This window comes from Terrapene carolina, unplaced genomic scaffold, assembly GCF_002925995.2.
Source record: "Terrapene carolina triunguis isolate 2854851 unplaced genomic scaffold, T_m_triunguis-2.0 Scaffold113, whole genome shotgun sequence".
Classification (NCBI taxonomy): domain Eukaryota; kingdom Metazoa; phylum Chordata; order Testudines; family Emydidae; genus Terrapene; species Terrapene triunguis.
In genome coordinates this window covers 9274376-9291921 of record NW_020664464.1, presented here as the reverse complement: position 1 = coordinate 9291921, position 17546 = coordinate 9274376, and the positions used below count along the sequence as shown (strand labels likewise).

General features: G+C 38.5%; 1 protein-coding gene across 1 annotated transcript in view; it reads right to left on the bottom strand.

Moving 5' to 3' along the window:
- Positions 1 to 17546, bottom strand: part of LOC115271144 (guanine nucleotide-binding protein G(q) subunit alpha-like) — a 206150-nt gene that overhangs the window by 65216 nt on the left and 123388 nt on the right. Inside the window, exon 3 of the mRNA XM_029911691.1 lies at positions 5562 to 5716. Coding sequence (XP_029767551.1) covers positions 5562 to 5716 — 155 coding nt within the window. The remainder of the gene's footprint in view (positions 1 to 5561; positions 5717 to 17546) is intronic.

Here is a 17546-nt window from a genome sequence, read left to right as displayed (position 1 = left end):
CCAATAAAAGATATTACTTCACCCATCTTGTCTCTCAGAATACAAACAGAAATTTCTCTTGAAAGGAAGACAGACATATTATGTCTTAAGGTTAATTGATATATTATATCAAGTCATCTTAATGTTAATAATTGGCTGCTGGAGTGTTTCTAGAGCTTTAGAAGACCTCTTTTGGTGGCCTGAGCTGAAGGGTAGGGTTCAGTCCTGGAGCTGCCATCAACATTGGCCTAACTCTGAATTCAATATGTGTGGGACATTAATCCATGAAGCAGCCAGAAACCTGTGGGGTGTGCGGGACCAGAAAGAATTTTTCCTTCTAATAGATGGAAGAGTTTGAAGGGCTTCATATTTATCAGGTATCTGCTAACAGAAGCTACAAAAGATGAAGCTGCTGAGCAGAATCCAGGACAAACCACCAACTCTCCCTTTTCCCCTGTGGTCAGACTGAAAAGAAAAATAGTGTTGTTATTCTACCTTTTTTTGGCTACAACCCAAACTCTGCCAACTTTGATGCCACCCATAGTAGACTGTGCATTTCTTTCTTTAGTTAAGCACTGGAACAAACTGCCTAGCGAGGTTGTAGAATCTCCATCAATGGAGGTTTTTAAGAACATGTTAGAGAAATACCTGCCAGGAATGGTCTAGTTATTATATAGTCCTGCCTTGAGTGCAGGGGACTGCACTAGTCCTACATGTCTATGATTCTATAATACACCTCTACCCCGATATAACGCTGTCCTTGGGAGCCAAAAAAATCTTACTGCGTTATAGGTGAAACCGCGTTATATCGACCTTGCTTTGATCCGCCGGAGTGCGCAGCCCCGCCCCCCCCCGGAGCACTGCTTTACCGCATTATATCGGGGTAGAGGTGTATTATTGTCACTCTCCTTTCCTCCATGTTTTGAGTAGCAGTAAAATAGTCAGCATGTTGATATTATATTGTTTTAATTAGGGTTCAGAGTCAACACTCCATGCAATGTATAGGGCAGTTCACACATCTCAAAGCCATAGTGTTTCAGCCTGTCTGGAGACTCAGGTACACATTGCAGCACTGATTTACATCTGGCTTATATGCTGAAGTATATCTTTGCAGCCTAAGGGGCTAGATGTTTAATTTTTTTTAATTGAAACTTTGACACTGGAGCACAAAATATAACAGCAAGGGTTGAGTACTGACTTGCTGAACTGCTGCTAACAGGAACTATTTGACCCCCAAATTCTACAGGTGTTTGGAGAATGATATGTGGTTTCTCAACCAGACAATTGTCCTTCATCTTAATTTCATTCTCTGGCTATTGTGTTTCTGATCAACTTGCCAAATCTTGTGTGAGGTGTGAGTGTGCAGATGTTGAACAGGTGGCTGCGGATGAGAAGGCAGGTGAGATGATGTGGGAGGTTGGAGGGACAGAACATGATGGGATAAATTAGAAAAAAGATATAGGATTTTGAAAGAGAAAGTTTTTTGTGTTGTGAGAAGTGAGGGATGAAGTAGTATAGAGGAAGAGGTACAGAAGACAATATATGGCAAGAAAAGAAGGAGAAACATATAAGGTAGTAGAAGGAATAGAGGGGGAAAATACGAGTCTTACTGTAACAGGGTGGCTTGCCCCTGGGCTAGAGAGCCTTGGACTAAGACAGCCTGGATTACAAAATAAATTTCACCTGGGATGAAGTGGGTAATCCAAGAGAAACAGCAGCAGGAAGCTGCCAGGGGAGGGAGGGAGGGAGTGTGTGTGTGTGTGTGTGTCTGTGTCTGTGTGCGCGCGCACTTCAGAGAAGTACCTGAGACTGACAGAGGCAGGAGGTAGTAAGGTTAGGAAAGCCAAGAAACAGATGTAGAGTTGGAATTGAGATAAAACTGTGTTTGTTTTGGACTTCTGGAGTTTTGCGTTTGATGAGTTCTGTTGCCAGCCTGGTGAAGAAGAAATGAAAGGACTGTGGACTGAGAATGTAGTTAGAACTTTTTTGACTGCTTAAAAGGGGCCCTGCTGAGGGAGAGGGAGAGACAGGTGGCAGCCACCGGGCTACACTGACACTAAAAACATCCCAGGAAAATATATATTATTGTCTGTTATAGGAAAATAAAGAGAGGAATAAGTGGAGAGAAGCAAGCAAGGGGATGAAGGTAGAATAAAAGCATGGGAGACGTAGTAAGTTACATTTTGAAAAATATAGGAAATAAAATTGTGATTGTCAATATGTGGCAATCAAATCTAATACCACTGTTCTATTCCTGTAGGCTAGCATTTTCAAAGCAGTCTGAGAGAATTTGGTGCTCAACTACTATTGAAAGTCAATGAGAATTGGGCACTTAACTTCCTTTGGAAGTCCCAACATTACATTTCAGGAAGTTTTGTTCTGGATGCTTTGTCACACAGGTATCTTTCTCCCCAGGCTAATGGCAGCTGAATATATTTTTCAGTCCTAAACAACTACATTATAATTTTTCAAAAGCAAAAGCAAAGTTAGTTTGGTTTATACTATTTGGTTTTCTTGTCTCTATATTTTATTTGCAAATAGACTTATTAGATAAATATGATGTGTATAAAAATATAGAGATTCTCATTTCTGACATTTAATTGCTTATTATTAAATTAAATGTTGTAATTAATCCATAATGTGGACTAGAAGCTTTTAATATTAAAAAATTGCAAACAATAGTAAATAAAAATTACTCATGTTATAAAATGGCAAGATTTTGAGGTTAAAAAAATCAGCTACTGCGCAGGCAAATAACTACTTTTTATAAGGAAATGTACCACAAATTTGCTATTGTGATTGTATAATAAACTCCATCCCAGTACTGTTTCTATTACGCAAGGGAGCTATTATGGTGAGTGCTGTGAATGATTTCTTGGAACCATAAATGATCCTGATAAATCTAAGCAGATCAGTCTAACTCTGTCTGAGGTAGTATTGAACCCCAAAGCATGATGAGATTCCCCAATCCCACTTACTCCCTTTCCATTTTTTTCATGCTACCATTAAAAAAACAACTTCAATTAAAAAAACTGTATTAAAGTTATATATGGAGTTTGACTTATAGTCTCTTTGCTTTTGTGGTTCCAAGCTAAAGGCTGGGCTCTGCCCATTTCACCTTGCTGGTCTTCTCAGCACTGCAACAGCACTAAAAAGCAAACAGTCAACCTAGTAAGTCCCTAAAATTTACTTTCCCCATACTTCAACTCTCAAGGATATAACGGATATAAAATTTCCCTTACAATTTTGCTAGTTTAAAAAAAATGTATGATTGTCAGACTATTGGCAAATGAAACATAATACTGTGCATTTCGGATAGGAGGGATTCTTTGGGCCCTGTATGCCACTATCCACTACATAAGAGCAATACAAGCTCTCTACTGGCTGAGGGAGAATTCCCCTCAGTCCAGGCACTGTGTCGGACAACAAGTCCCATTCTGGCAGGAGTGCCAAGAGTGGGAGGGATATACCAGGAATGGAGGGGGGGGGGAGGTCATAGCGCAAACCACTATGGCCACGCTGGGTAGCTCCAAGTTGCAAAGATGCCTATAGGCAATCAAGGCAGGTTGCCATAACTTAGAGTAGCTCCCCAAATGCTTACATTACATTAAGGAGGTACTAATATTGTTGTCTTGAGACAGAGATACAGGTAGTTGCTGTACAAGCTTCCAAAAGCTGCTATGCAAATGAATCTCAACCAAGACCGTATTACACCTCCTATGGCCCAATACAACTCAAATTTAAATAAATGGGTCTTCCCATTGACTTCAGTGGGTGCTGAATTGTACCCTTATTTCCATCCTCGGCGTCCCTTGAAGAGGAGCCTCCACTTATGCCAAACGGCATGGTGGCTTTGCCATCTGAACAAAGAGAGGCTGGAATGAGATGATCCATTTCATTTGTCCTTCTAATGTACAGGCTCCATCCAGAAGAAAACTGATACCATGGCTGCACAGCCAGTGGAGGCTATGTGATTTTTTGCAACAGCTCAAATGATCAGAAAAATATGCTAATTAATGTTACTTTTAATGGAATCACCAAGTAGTTCTGAGTCATATGCAAGCATTTCCTGTCGCACCAGAAGAGTTTTACCTCAGCTAGCTCATTAGAATAACTCAGTACAGTCAGACTTCTTGGAGCCAGCCTGCAGACTGTCCTCAAACTCCAAATGTAAACCTCCACAGCATTATTTTATGAAACTTTTGACTCAAAAAATATAAGCACAAAAGGATTCCAGGCCAAGGTTAACCATATTAATATTTCAGTGTTGATTTATAACATCAAGAATTCAACTTGCAATACTTTTAGAGGCAGATTTAACCAAAGATCCTTTAAAGATTGCTTTCTCTTTTCCAGTTAACTGGACTGAAGTTTCTTATATTGTGCTAACAGTGGCAAGTATTTTGCGCTCCCTTTAAAATTAAATTTAGTTTTCAATTAAGAGCTGGCCTTCCTGACAGATATTTTGTTTTGGTTTCAGGTCCAGTTTGTTCTTCCTGCTGCTTCCAACAATTTTCATAAAAACTTAGATCACAGTCGCACAAACACAAGAACATTAATAAGCTATGAGGCATCTTTTAACAATCAGTTTCCCTTTCGTTAACATAAGAAATATTATAAAACCAAGTGCACTGACATCAATGGAAGTATTACACCAGCTTAATTTTGTCACTTCCCTGTCATCAGAACTGCAAAATAAATCTTAGTTATACTGAGGAAGGCAATAAAAAAGCAGGGAAGACAGGAATCAAGCGAAGGGATGCTATTCTTATCAACTCTGTTAAGTTTCAACCACTGAATTTCAGAACCTCACCTCTATTTGTGTTACTTTCTATATACACACCCATGTGTGCACCTTTTGCCCAAAAGAGCTGTCCAAGGCTGTTCCTCTGCCCTGTCAGAGGCTGAGGGCTTGTTTTCACTACCAGGGTAAGTTGACCTAAGTCACACTACTCCAACTATGTGAATAATGTAGCTGGAGTCAACTTAGCTTAGGTCGACTTCCCAAAGTGTCTTCACTACGCTGAGTCGATGGGAGATGCTCTCCGGTCAACTTCCCTTACTCTTCTCGGAGAGCTGGAGTACCGGGGTCGATGGGAGAGCGCTCTGCCATTGATTTAGCCGGTCTTCAGTAGACCCGCTAAATCAATCCCTGTTGCATCGATTGCAGCAGCGTTGATCTCCCCATAGTGGAGACCAGCCCTGAGATATTCAAAGGAGCCAAGGGTATGAATACAATAAATAAAAACTAATCATTATAATGGTAAAAGATTTCTATTAACAACTCTTATCACAGCTTTTTATGTTATAATGGATGCTTGTTTTCGGAAAACTACACTACAGTACTAGCAGTAAATGAGATCCACCCCCTCTAACTTTAGCCTTTGTAATTCAACATACAAAGCATGTGCTGGTGTATATATACATTGTATGTGCCTACACATGCTTATATTGTGGGTACATGTAGACACACACCTTATGAGCCACTCTAAAATATAACCAGAATTTTATTTTAAATTAGAAAGTACAAAAAAATAAAATAAAAAAGAAATATCCAATTATCCATATCCATGTATACTTACTATTTAGTTGAGTCCGATAGCTGATATTCCCGCCGTCTGTCATAACACTCTTGGATCCCAGGGTCATTCCATAAACTCTTTATTGCATCTACGTAGGGATTCTCAAATGCTGATACCTTCTCTATATCAACTTCTCGAACTAACTGTGCATGGGCCTAATTCAAAACAAACAAAACAATAACTTTCACCCTATTTTCTGTGTTTGCAGATACCTCATACACAGTGTATTTAAGCTATAAAACTGACATTTACAAATTGGCTATTTCATTATTTATTTCATATTTATATGAGATTTGACAAATCCATTTTGTTTTGATTTGAGAGATTCTGGATATATTTCCTTGCTAGGTGAATACCTATCTAAATACTTTGGGAAATACTAGATTAGAGGAAAAGCTGGGCTAGGAGCCACCGCAGTTGGGAGAAATGGTGTCATGTGGGGTGTGGAGGGCTGCAGGAGAAAGCTGGAAGGGGTCCCAGGGAATGAGAAGGGAGAGAAGTTTTCATCAACATATCAGAGGGGTAGCCGTGTTAGTCTGGATCTGTAAAAAGCGACAAAGAGTCCTGTGGCACCTTATAGACTAACAGACGTAGTGGAGCATTCACCCACGAAAGCTTATGCTCCAATACGTCTGTTAGTCTATAAGGCGCCACAGGACTCTTTGTTGCTTTCATCAACATAGATATTTCTGTACATTTTATGTGGATCAACATATCATTTAGTTTCATGCTGCTAGAGACAGGCAAAAAGACATCCTATTTGACACATCTAGTAAGCAGTTGAACCCATGCTACCTGGACAATGTGTACCAGGGATGGGCCTCTGCCAGATCAAGTAATCCACATTCATATGAAGATGAGTATTTTGTAAGTATCTGCATTCAAACAAATGAATTTGGTGGTTGGAGACGGGAAGAAATGTTGAACTGGTAGGGAAGAACTGATACCTCAGAATAAATGGTGAATAAGTATAGATAGCAGTGGTGTGTGAGCTGAGGGAGAATGACGACTAAGGATGCATCCACACTAGAAAAAAAAGGTTTTTTTTTATGTCGTTGTTGTTTCTTAACCACACTAGCTAACACTCGGTATCATGCGATAAAATCCTAGTGTGGACAAGGCAGTTATTGTTTTAACAGAGGTTATCAGATCAAGGCAAACACTATTAAAGCTACACTGGTAACCTATGTTAAAATGATAGTGTTTCGTCCACACTCGGATTTAACCATCTGTTAGCAAACGTGATAAAAATCCAATCTTTTTTCCTAACGAAGAAAAGGTTTTAAGGGGTTGTCCACACAAAAACTGGAACTAAAAGAATGAAATCCATTGTAATTCATTATTTTGTTGCAAGCCTCTGGGTGGGTGGGCACTCTTACTGCAAAATAAGTGTGTCCTATTTCAATAATTTAAGCCAATAAACTGCTACAATTTGCACATTAAAATATATTTAGTAAGCCAAATTTTCAAAGTAAGTTCTATTTGCACTTTTATCTTAGTTTTCCCAGGTGCAGTCTTGCTGTATATAAAACTAAGATTAATAAAAAACAACCCAATAACCAGTTTACAAACTCAGTAGATTTAGACACTGAGGGAAAAAAGTACAGTTGCCTTTTACCGTTCAAAGAGATCCCCTAGAAAGGGGACCATGATTCTATAGCAAAACCTGGCTAAAGCAACAACTAAAAGAATTGGATGTCTGTAAATGGACTCTAACTACAGGTCAAACAATAGTATACTGTAAACTATGGAGATTCTTTAAAGCACCCCTTAAGATAGGGAGTTGCTTACTGGAAGTGATCTTTAGGGCAGATGTCAATGTCTTAAACATGATTAAAACATGTTGGCAAGGAACTACAAGAAAAACACAGCAGAATCATTTGTAAGTTATGATCAACAAAAAGTTCTGTACTTTAGAACTTAAAAGAATAGCTCCAGGAATCAGGACAAGCTAAAACATAAGACACAAGTAATTCTGTTCCCATGTCTAGTTTATATTCCAGGCATGGAGATGTGTCCCTGTTCCTTATTTAAATATTCCAGTTAGCTTAGTGTATTGTGACAGGATCGGTTCTATAGTTTTCTGAAATGTATCTCTGCTTTCACATACATTTAACTTAGAATTCCTAGAAGAAAGGAAATAATGCTCACTTCATGCTTGACAACTATCTTCTATTCAAGCAGAAAACACATTCTGATTTCAGTTTGGAAAACAAATAAAATAAAATTATTGAAATATTTAATTTTAATAAAATTTTATATTTTTAAATTTGTTTTGTGTTAAAGTAAGGTCTAAAATGTGGATACTGTGCAGCCAGCAAAAAATAAATATTGTCAGTTACACAGTATCCTGAGTACAAAGTTATTCTTAAAATAGGTATATTACAGTCTCTGCTTTGATATCCATGAGGCTGAAGGAAGGAGAGAGAATATGTTATTCTAGAGTGCAAAGGCAACCATATGTCTGAGAAGAAAATTCAAATCATCTAGAAGGAGAGATTATACCACTGTGTTCCAGCACATATTTAATACATAAAATATTCACTTATTCTGAGGAAAAATGCTCTTAATACAGAACCAGTTATTTCCACTTTTTTCAATTAACGATGCATGTTTTGAGGATATTACAGGGTGTAGATACCATTAACCTAATTATGGTGTTTGTCATTACATAGCAATAAAATTATGGCAAAACATACAATGTTGTATATTATCAGGATCCATGAGCTGCAAGCTCCAAAGCGTGTTGTCTGGCATACTGTATCCATCTTTCCCCACAATAGGCATTTGGCACAAATTAAAGAAAGCTTTTAAATACCGCCAATAAATAACAAGAGACAGCATTCTACTAAATATGTACAATAGCTCTTGTGAAACAGTACAGACAAATTTCTAGGACAAATCCTTTATCCAGTCCCAACTGGGTGTGAAGCATCAGCAAGGGTTGTCAGATGAGCTAGTCAGAAATAGCGCAACAGAATATATATATATAAAAAGGACCATCAGCGTATCAGCCAGTAATTGGACCCTCTACCACCATGATGTCTGGCAGCCACTGACAGTGAATACACTCTTACTAGCTATTGAAGTGGTGGTTCTGTCCCCAAAGCCTTGGGACACCTACTGATTGTCTAAGTATGACTTTGCTAAGTAGTCCAAAATAACAATCTTGTGATAGAATTGTGCATTCCTTACACATCCAGAATTCCCACTGAAATCAAAAGGAGTTTTGGTGCAGAATTGGGTACTGTGACAGGGCAATGAGCAGGAACTGCTGAGCCAGCCCTCTGTCACTCCAGCTCCAATTAAGGGAGGTGAATTGGAGCTGGTTAGACCACCTGACCCTAATTGGGAAAGCAAGGACAGCTGCTGCCTAATTAGTCTGGGGTTGTATAAAAGCCTCAGGAGAAGGATGCTTGTGGGGAGGGGAGCAGGAAGAAAGGGAAAAGGCAGGGAGTGGAAGCAGGGAGGTAGCGCTCCCCTTCCTGATGGTAAAGGGCTACTTGCATGGTGAAAAGGTGGAGGGAGCGCAACCTGTAAATAAACTGCACCGGTGGTTACTGAACCTAGGGTCTCCGAGTGACTTTATCAGCCCAACAGGGGCAGGAGCCAAGTGGGCACCCTGTTACAGGCACCAAGATTCATCAGCAAAAGTTACTCAAAACCTTGTTACTAATTTTGTATTTGGGGAGGGAGGGAGGGATTTGGAGGTTTTGTTCTTACCAAAAATGTTACTCAAGCCAAAACAGCCTTTAAAACATCAAAATCATTTCTTCTACTTAAAGGAAGGGGGATACTCTTTTGTTTCCTTCTTCTAAAACTTCACTTTCCTTTTTCTTTATCCTAAGCTGACTCATACAATAGTAACGAGTTTCAGCTTGAAGGATGCTGAGTTTTAGGAGAATACTGTTTTCCAACTCCTGTCCTTAAGAATTAGCTAACATTTGAAAGACATTAATAGTGACATTTTGATGGTTCAGCCCACTGAAACGCATAGAGTAGAATTATTTTATTTGAAAGAGAAAAAAGGACAAGAATGATAGTGGTATAAAAGACAAACTGCAAGACTCCTTTTTATTTCCCACCAAACTCGTATAAAATACTGTTCTGTACAGTCGGTTCAACTGAAAGGATAAGTTATTAACTACACTACTTTTAGATAGTTCCACTTAGAGCTTTCAGCTGAGTCATTTTTTAGTCAAACTAAAATATTAGGAAGCAATGTTTGCTGCTTTCCCTTAACCCCTAATGAAATGCATTTTGTTTAAATTTTAGGATTACTAGAATGTAACTGTTCAGTTATTCTGTATCTGGGTTTGATTATGCAACTCCTGTGTACACTGAATATTCCAAGTTCACAAGAGTAATCCCATTGATTTCATTAGATGATTCATTTAAGTGCTACTTAGTGAGCTGCAAGGGTCTTTTCAAACCAAATCCTCCTCAGGATATCATTGAAATCCTATCTGCACTTATACCAATAATAGAATCATATAAGTGTAGGACTGGAAGGGACCTTGATAGGTCATATTGTCCAGTCATATTGTCCAAGACAGGGCTAAGCAATAACTAGACCATTCCTGACAGGTGTTTGTCTAACCTGTTCTTAAAAACCTCCAATGACTAAGATTCAACAACATCCCTAGGCAATTAGTTCCAGGCTTAAGTACCCTGACAGGAAGTTTTTCCTAATGCCCAATCTAAACCTCACTTGCTGTAATTTAAGCCCATTGCTTCTTGTCCTATCCTTAGAGGATAAGAACAACAATTTTTCACCCTCCTGGTTGTAACAACCACTTATAAACTTGAAAACTGTCATCATGTCTCCCCCCGGTCTTCTCTTCTCCAGACTAAACAAACCCATTTTTTTCAATATTTCCTCATAGGTCATGGTTTCTAGATTTTTAATAATTTTTTGTTGTTCTCCTCTGAACTTTCTCCAGGTTGTCCACATCTTTCCTAAAATGTCTTGCCCAGAACTGGACACAATACTCCAGTTAAGGCCTTATCAATATGGAATAGAGTAGAATAATTATTTCTCATGTCTTGTTTACAACACTCCTGCTGGTATATCCCAGAATGTTGTTCACTTTTTGTTGCAACAGTGTTACACTGTTGACTCATATTTAGCTTGTGATTGATTATAACCCCCATATCCCTTTCCACAGTACACCTTCCTAGGCAGTCACTTCCCATTTTGTATGTGTGCAATTGATTGTTCCTTTGTAAGTGAAGTAGTTTATCCTATTGAATTTCATCCTAATTACTTCAGACCATTTCTCCAGTTTGTCCAGATCATTTTGAATTCTAATCCTATCCCCCAAAGCATTCACAAACCCTCCGAGTTTGGTACTGTCTGCAAACTTCATAAGTGTACTCTTTATGCCATTATCTAAATCATTGATGAAAATATTGAACAGAACTGGACCCAGGACCGACCCCTGCAGAACCCCACTAAATATGCTCTTCCAGCTTGACTGTGAATCACTGATAATTACTCTCTGGAAGCGGTTTTCCAGACAGTTATGCACCCACCTTATAGTACCTTCATCTAGGCTATATTTCCCTAGGTTGTTTATGAGAAGGTCATGCCAGACAGTATCAAAAGCCTTACTAAAATCAAAATATACCACATCTACCACTTCCCCCCCATCAACAATGCTTATTACCCTGTCAAAGAAAGCTAGTAGGTTCGTTTGACACAATTCGTTCTTGATAAATCCATGCTGACTGTTACTTACCACTTTATCTTCCAGTGCTTGCAAACTGATTGCTTGATTATTTATTCCATTATCTTTCCAGATACTAAAGTTAAACTGACTGGTCTATAATTCCCCTGGTTGTCCTTATTCCCTTTTTATAGATTGGCACTATATTTGCCCTCTTCCAGGCCTCTGGAATCTCCCCTATCTTCAATGAGTTTTTGAAGATAAATCACTAATGGCTCAGATATCTCCTTAGTCAACTACTCGAGTATTCTAGTAGGTATTTCATCAGGCCCTGGTGACTTGAAGACATCTAACTTGTCTAGGTAATATTTAACTTGTTCTTTCCCTATTTTAGCCACAGATCCTATCTCATTTTCACTGACATTCACTGTGTTAGATGTCCAATCACTACTAAACTTTTTCGTGAAAACAAACAAAAAAAGGTAACTTTACCTCTGTTTATTAGACATTTAATAATCAGATATGCTGGGAGGTTAGAGGGAAAAACCCAGAAATGATAAGGACAATATTTATCAAAAAGCACAGTTAACCAAAGTTTTCCTTCACTGCAACATACTTGTTCATATGTAGTCGCTGCAACTGAAGTACATGATAATTTCATGAATCACTCCATAATGATAAAAGGAATTGTTATGTTGAAAGATTAGAATAGCTGCCCTCTGGTGAGTGTTTTATCCATTGACATTAAGATGCAGGCCATATTTGCACTATAAACTTTTGCCAGAATATTATTTATTTTTTGTTTCTACTGTGTTCAGGGAAACAGGACTTTGTGTACATTTTTTGTAAACAAATAAGATTACACCAAAGAAAACACCTGACTCATATTTTCAATTTCTTATCCGAACAGAAACAACTAGACAAGGCCATGGATATTGGCTAACCTGTTGGACCAAAGGAACAACAGAGGGTATTATTCAGTTTCTGAATTCTCTATTACTTGGGGGGGAAAAAACACTTGCTTAATGAAATTAAGATTAATGTATCTCAAAATGCTAAGAGGCAAATGCCTTTGCCGCACTATTCAAAAGGTATGGTACTAAGTTTTCATTGACAATATCATCATTGAAATATAAAATGCATTCTCTCTCTAAAAGATGCTCAGAAATATTTACATTAAGAATAGTGCATAATTACTGCAAGGCAATTACTATAGCTATTCATTAAAGGCTCAGAATCAGCAGAGCACTTAAACATTGTTATCTTTAAGCACATGCTTGTGCTTAAATTCTTTGCTGAATAGGGACAGAGTTAAGCAAGTACTTAAAATTAAGTACCTCCTTAAGTAATCTGCTGAATCAGGCCCAGTCCTGCTTTCACTGAAGGCATGGAAGTTTTGCTGTTGACTTGAACAGGAGGCCTTAAACAAGAATTTCCATTTTAGTTTACAATATGTATTGGTTTTGAACCACATTGTTACATTAAGATTTATAGAGAAGAGAAATTCTTTACACTCTTTATTGAAGTTGTTCCTATAATACCTTTTTGTTTTATATGAAAAACTGTTTGATCTAAATTGTGATATATGCCAGTAAGTTGCACCAACCAGAAAACTCACGTAGGATTTGTAAGTTAAATTTCTCTTTTTCTAAACTGAACACTCTTTCTGGTTGTGAATTTTTCTCTTGGTTTTGCTTGGATGGACTCATGTTGGCTTTTATTCTGACATTCAGCCCTTGATTGCATTTGTTTCTTTTGAAAAGAAATCCCTCTTTGTCACTTAGATATCTATAGTTTTCATAAGACTTGGATTTTTTTCTGGTTCCACTATTGTACTGTACACTTTACTGTATACTACAAATTTCTTCCTTTAATTCTTTTGCCAATTAGTCCTTTTTGTTGGTTTCTGATTTCTGGTTACAGAGATATCAGTGGGCCAGATTCTTCTCTCATTGAAATTAGAAGTAACCCCTTGAAGTCAAATTAATTGCAGTGACATACATTTGATGCAAAAAGGGAATCAAGCCATATGTCTGTTCACATTGGTTCTAATTATTTGCTTTACCTCTCTCACATTGTTATAATGGCAAATCAGTAATGTTCCTTTTGGTACTATCACCTAAATCAGTGCTTCTCAAAGCCGGTCCGTCGCTTGTTCATGGAAAGCCCCTGGCAGTCCAAGCCGGTTTGTTTACCTGCCCCGTCCGCAGGTTCGGCCGATCGCAGCTCCCACTGGCTGAGGTTCGCCACTCCAGGCCAATGGGGGCTGCGGGAAGCAGCGCAGGGCGAGGGATGTGCTGGCCGCCCTTCCCGCAGCCCCCATTGGCGAACCACGGCCAGTGGGAGCCGCGATCGGCCAAACCTGCGGACGGGGCAGATAAACAAACTGGCCCGGACCGCCAGGGGCTTTCCCTGAACAAGCAGCGGACCAGCTTTGAGAAGCACTGACCTAAATAATTTACATGCAAAAGCTGAGGACCCAGCATTAATCACTGCAGTTTGCGTAGTATCAACTTTATATAGACATTTAAAAGTCTCCACTGTAGAAGACAAACCTCTTATGCTAAGGAGTGTTGATATAATGTGGAGAGAAAAATAAAAAGCCAGTGAAAGATGACGACAAGCAGAAAAGGGAGTAAGGAGACAAAGTCCATGAGATAGCTTGGAGCCACTTTTTTTCTTTAAAACATTCTTGAAAGACAATATGCACTAATTTCACTGACATATACCTGCAATCATCAGTTCAACTTTTATATGTGATAGTATCACAATAGTAGAGATACAGAAAAGACACTTGTAGCATACACTTTAATAGTTATATTATCAGCTCTATTAACATAGCCCTTCATAAAAATAAATCCCTTTCAGTTATGTAGCAAAGGAACACCATGACAAACCACTTGTTGGATCTCTGGCAGATTCCCCCTTAAGTGAACCCTGCTGAACAGATGAGTCCAAGTTGATGGGGACGAGGGGGAGATACTGATGTTAAGGGTTCCGATTAGAATAGATCATCAACATCTTGACAAACACATTTTGCAATTATTTTGCCAATCTCTTCAAAGGCTCCCAATTCCACCCTCCACACACACATTATTGCAAAGGTGAACTTTGAACTGATTCTTCTGATGTCATTCAGGGTTGAGCAGAGTAAAGAAATTATCCTCTTCTGTGATGACTAGCTCATCCTTTGTGAATAAATATCAGAAATTTAATTTAGTCAGTAAAATTAAATATGAACACACAAGTTACAGAAAGTAAAACTGTTCACATTCTCCTTCATGGAATGTTAGACATTTCCTACATGAAGTGGAATATATTGATTCCTTTGTTTATTTGGGGAGAGGGAGGCCAGCGGAAGATGCAAATATAACAATGCAATTTAGATACTGTTTAAAAGTAAATAGCTCTAGGAATCCAAAGCTAACACACATAGTCTAGTACTACTACTGCCAATCACACTACAGGGCGACAAAGGGGTCTGATCGTTTTGTCACTTACTGTCCAGCTTTCATATTTTCCATATACCAACTCCAGGTTGCCTGGCTATCTCTGTTAAGCTGTTGCCTAACAAATAAAAGCAATATAAATTTATCAACATGCACATTACAATTATTTTTGACAGAGTATTTGGTTTAATACCTGAATCATTATTTTTATACACGATTTATTTGCTAAAAAAATCCATCAAAAAACAGTGAGCCATACATTTAATTTTTTTGGTTCCCATTATTTGAAAAATGACAACAGCCTTCAAGCAACTTCTCCAAATATACCCCTCTGGCAATCACACTGCACAAAAGAAGTCAGTGTGCCAAAACAAAATAAGAAATGGAACAAAGAAAGATTGTATCTTTTCATAAATACTTTCCCAGGAGGACATGCAGGCTAAGGATGCTATATCTGCTTCCTCCCAAGTAGAACAGAACATTTTTATGTTGAGCAGGCGATCTCAGAAAGGCTGTCGAGATCTTTATTGTCTCCTCCTCTTATTCTGCTGTTAGATTTTAGATGTTTGCTCTGACATAACACATAATGGCTTTGGTTTCAGTTTGTCTGCAAAATAAAAATCTATCTGATATAGTGGACACTGGTCTATAAATATTTGATATTACATTACTGTAAAAGCATAGTATCTGATCTGCCTATTTCTCAAGCTGCAAGAATGTGGAAAAGGCATATACTACACAGACAGATACACAATTATACACTTTATACATTACGTGTGAGCGCATGCGCGCGCACACACACACACACACACACACACACACACACACACACAAACGGGCTCTCTCACTCGCTCTTTCTTTCAGGGATTGCAAAAAACCAGTTGGTCTTAATCAGAGACAGGCCCAAACCAAAAACGTCAGATTAAGAAAACGTATCTCTGCTTACCTGAAAATGTTCTTTTTGGAGTATTGAGACCCACAGATCAATTACGGTGGACACTTTGGTTTGTTTGACTCTGGGGAGCAGAACTGAACCTGTCAGTCACTGGCAGCAGGGGATTGCCCTGCACCTTCAAGTTCCCTTGAGTTCCACAGACAGAATAATTCAATTCTACTTTCCTAAGTTACAGATTTTATTAACTATATTTTCAGGAAAAGCACAACAATTTCTTCTCTTACATAACATGGGAAATTCCCCCTAACAAAACAAACCCAAACCTTTGGATATCAATTTCCATCTCTATTCTGGATAATCTGGCGGGCCAGATCTGTGGAGCCTATTAACTTATTTTCCACTTCTTCATTGTGCTGAAGTTCACAGACAGATTACAATGGGATTTTCATAGCAGGGTACCTTCTTGGTGGCAGGCAGAACCATTCTCTAAATATGGACATGGATAGGTTATCTAGTCCAGTCCTGGGCGCTGAGGCAGGACTAAGGATTATCTAGACCATCTTCACAAGTGTTTGTCTAACTTGTTCTTGAAAACCACCAATGACAAGGATTCCACGGCCTCCACAGGTAATTTGTTCCAGTGCTTAATTACCTTGATGGTTAGGAAGTTTTTCCTAATGTCTATCCTAATTCTCCCTTTTTGCAATATAGGCCCAATACTTCTTGTCCTGTCCTCTGTGCATAAGGAGAACAATTTATCACCCTCCCCTTCATAACAACCTTTTACTTACTTGAAAACTGTTATGTCCCTCCTTAGTCTTCTCTTCTCCAGACTGAACATACCCAATGTTTTGAAACCTTTCCTTATATGTCATGTTTTCTAGACCTTTAATCATTTTTCTTGCTCTCATCTGGATTTTTCAAGTTTGTCCACATCTTTCCTGAAGTGTGGAGCCCAGAATGAGACACAGTACTCCAGCTGAGTTGAGTGGAAGAATTACTTTTCATGTCTTGCTTACAACACTCCTGCTAATATATCCCAGAATGTTTGCTTATTTTGCAACAGTATTACATTGACGACTCATATTTAGTTTATCTTTAGTACATTACATATCCTCTATCGTTCCCTGAGTGGCAAACACTACTGACCAAAAATGGCATTGGCTAAAGACTGGCTGACCATTATATAGAAATTTTGGGGAATTTATGTATTGAAGGCCATGTGGCTGTCTAACAGATCTCAGTACAGGATAAATGATTTCTCTGTCCTGAGATAGTCCAAAGGACTGAACATTAATGCTTAATAGAAGGAAAAATATTTCTTGGATTTACTTTGGGAATTAATGGATTAATTGCCTAAATTAAAAGTACAATGCTGGTTCTCATCTGAGAAAGCTCCCAACTTCAACATTCATCTGGTTGGAGATAGTAGCTATTGGAAGACCTACTTAAATGGATAAGAAATATGATGAAACATCCTGAGTTTGGGTTGTTCCGTAAAGAATGCAATGAGGTTCCAAGATTGTGCTCTGTGACCTTATGGGGCTGCAATAAGGGTTGTTTCCCTAAGAAAGCATCAATGTTGGAATTGGATAAAACTTCCTTTCCTTGAACGATAATGTTATATTTTTTGCTTGTACATTTTTCTACACGCACACTAAGGTCCTCCTGGAGGAATTCATGGCTATGTTTTACTTGTTTACATGGTAGTTAAACTATGGACTTTGCACTAGCCAATAGAATACATTCTGTTTATTAATTCTGTTTAGGGTTCATGTGAGTGACTGTCACTTCATTCAAGTATCCATTTTGAATCTTTCTGATCCCATATAGAAGATTTTGAGGTTTTTTGCAACAGCAGATCTCCTCTCTGAGTTAGAGACATTGAAAAGTTCAAAGCTAGGATAATCAGGCACGAGAATGATAGCCTTGTCAGCCGGAATGGCATAAAACAGTATCATTGCCACTCACT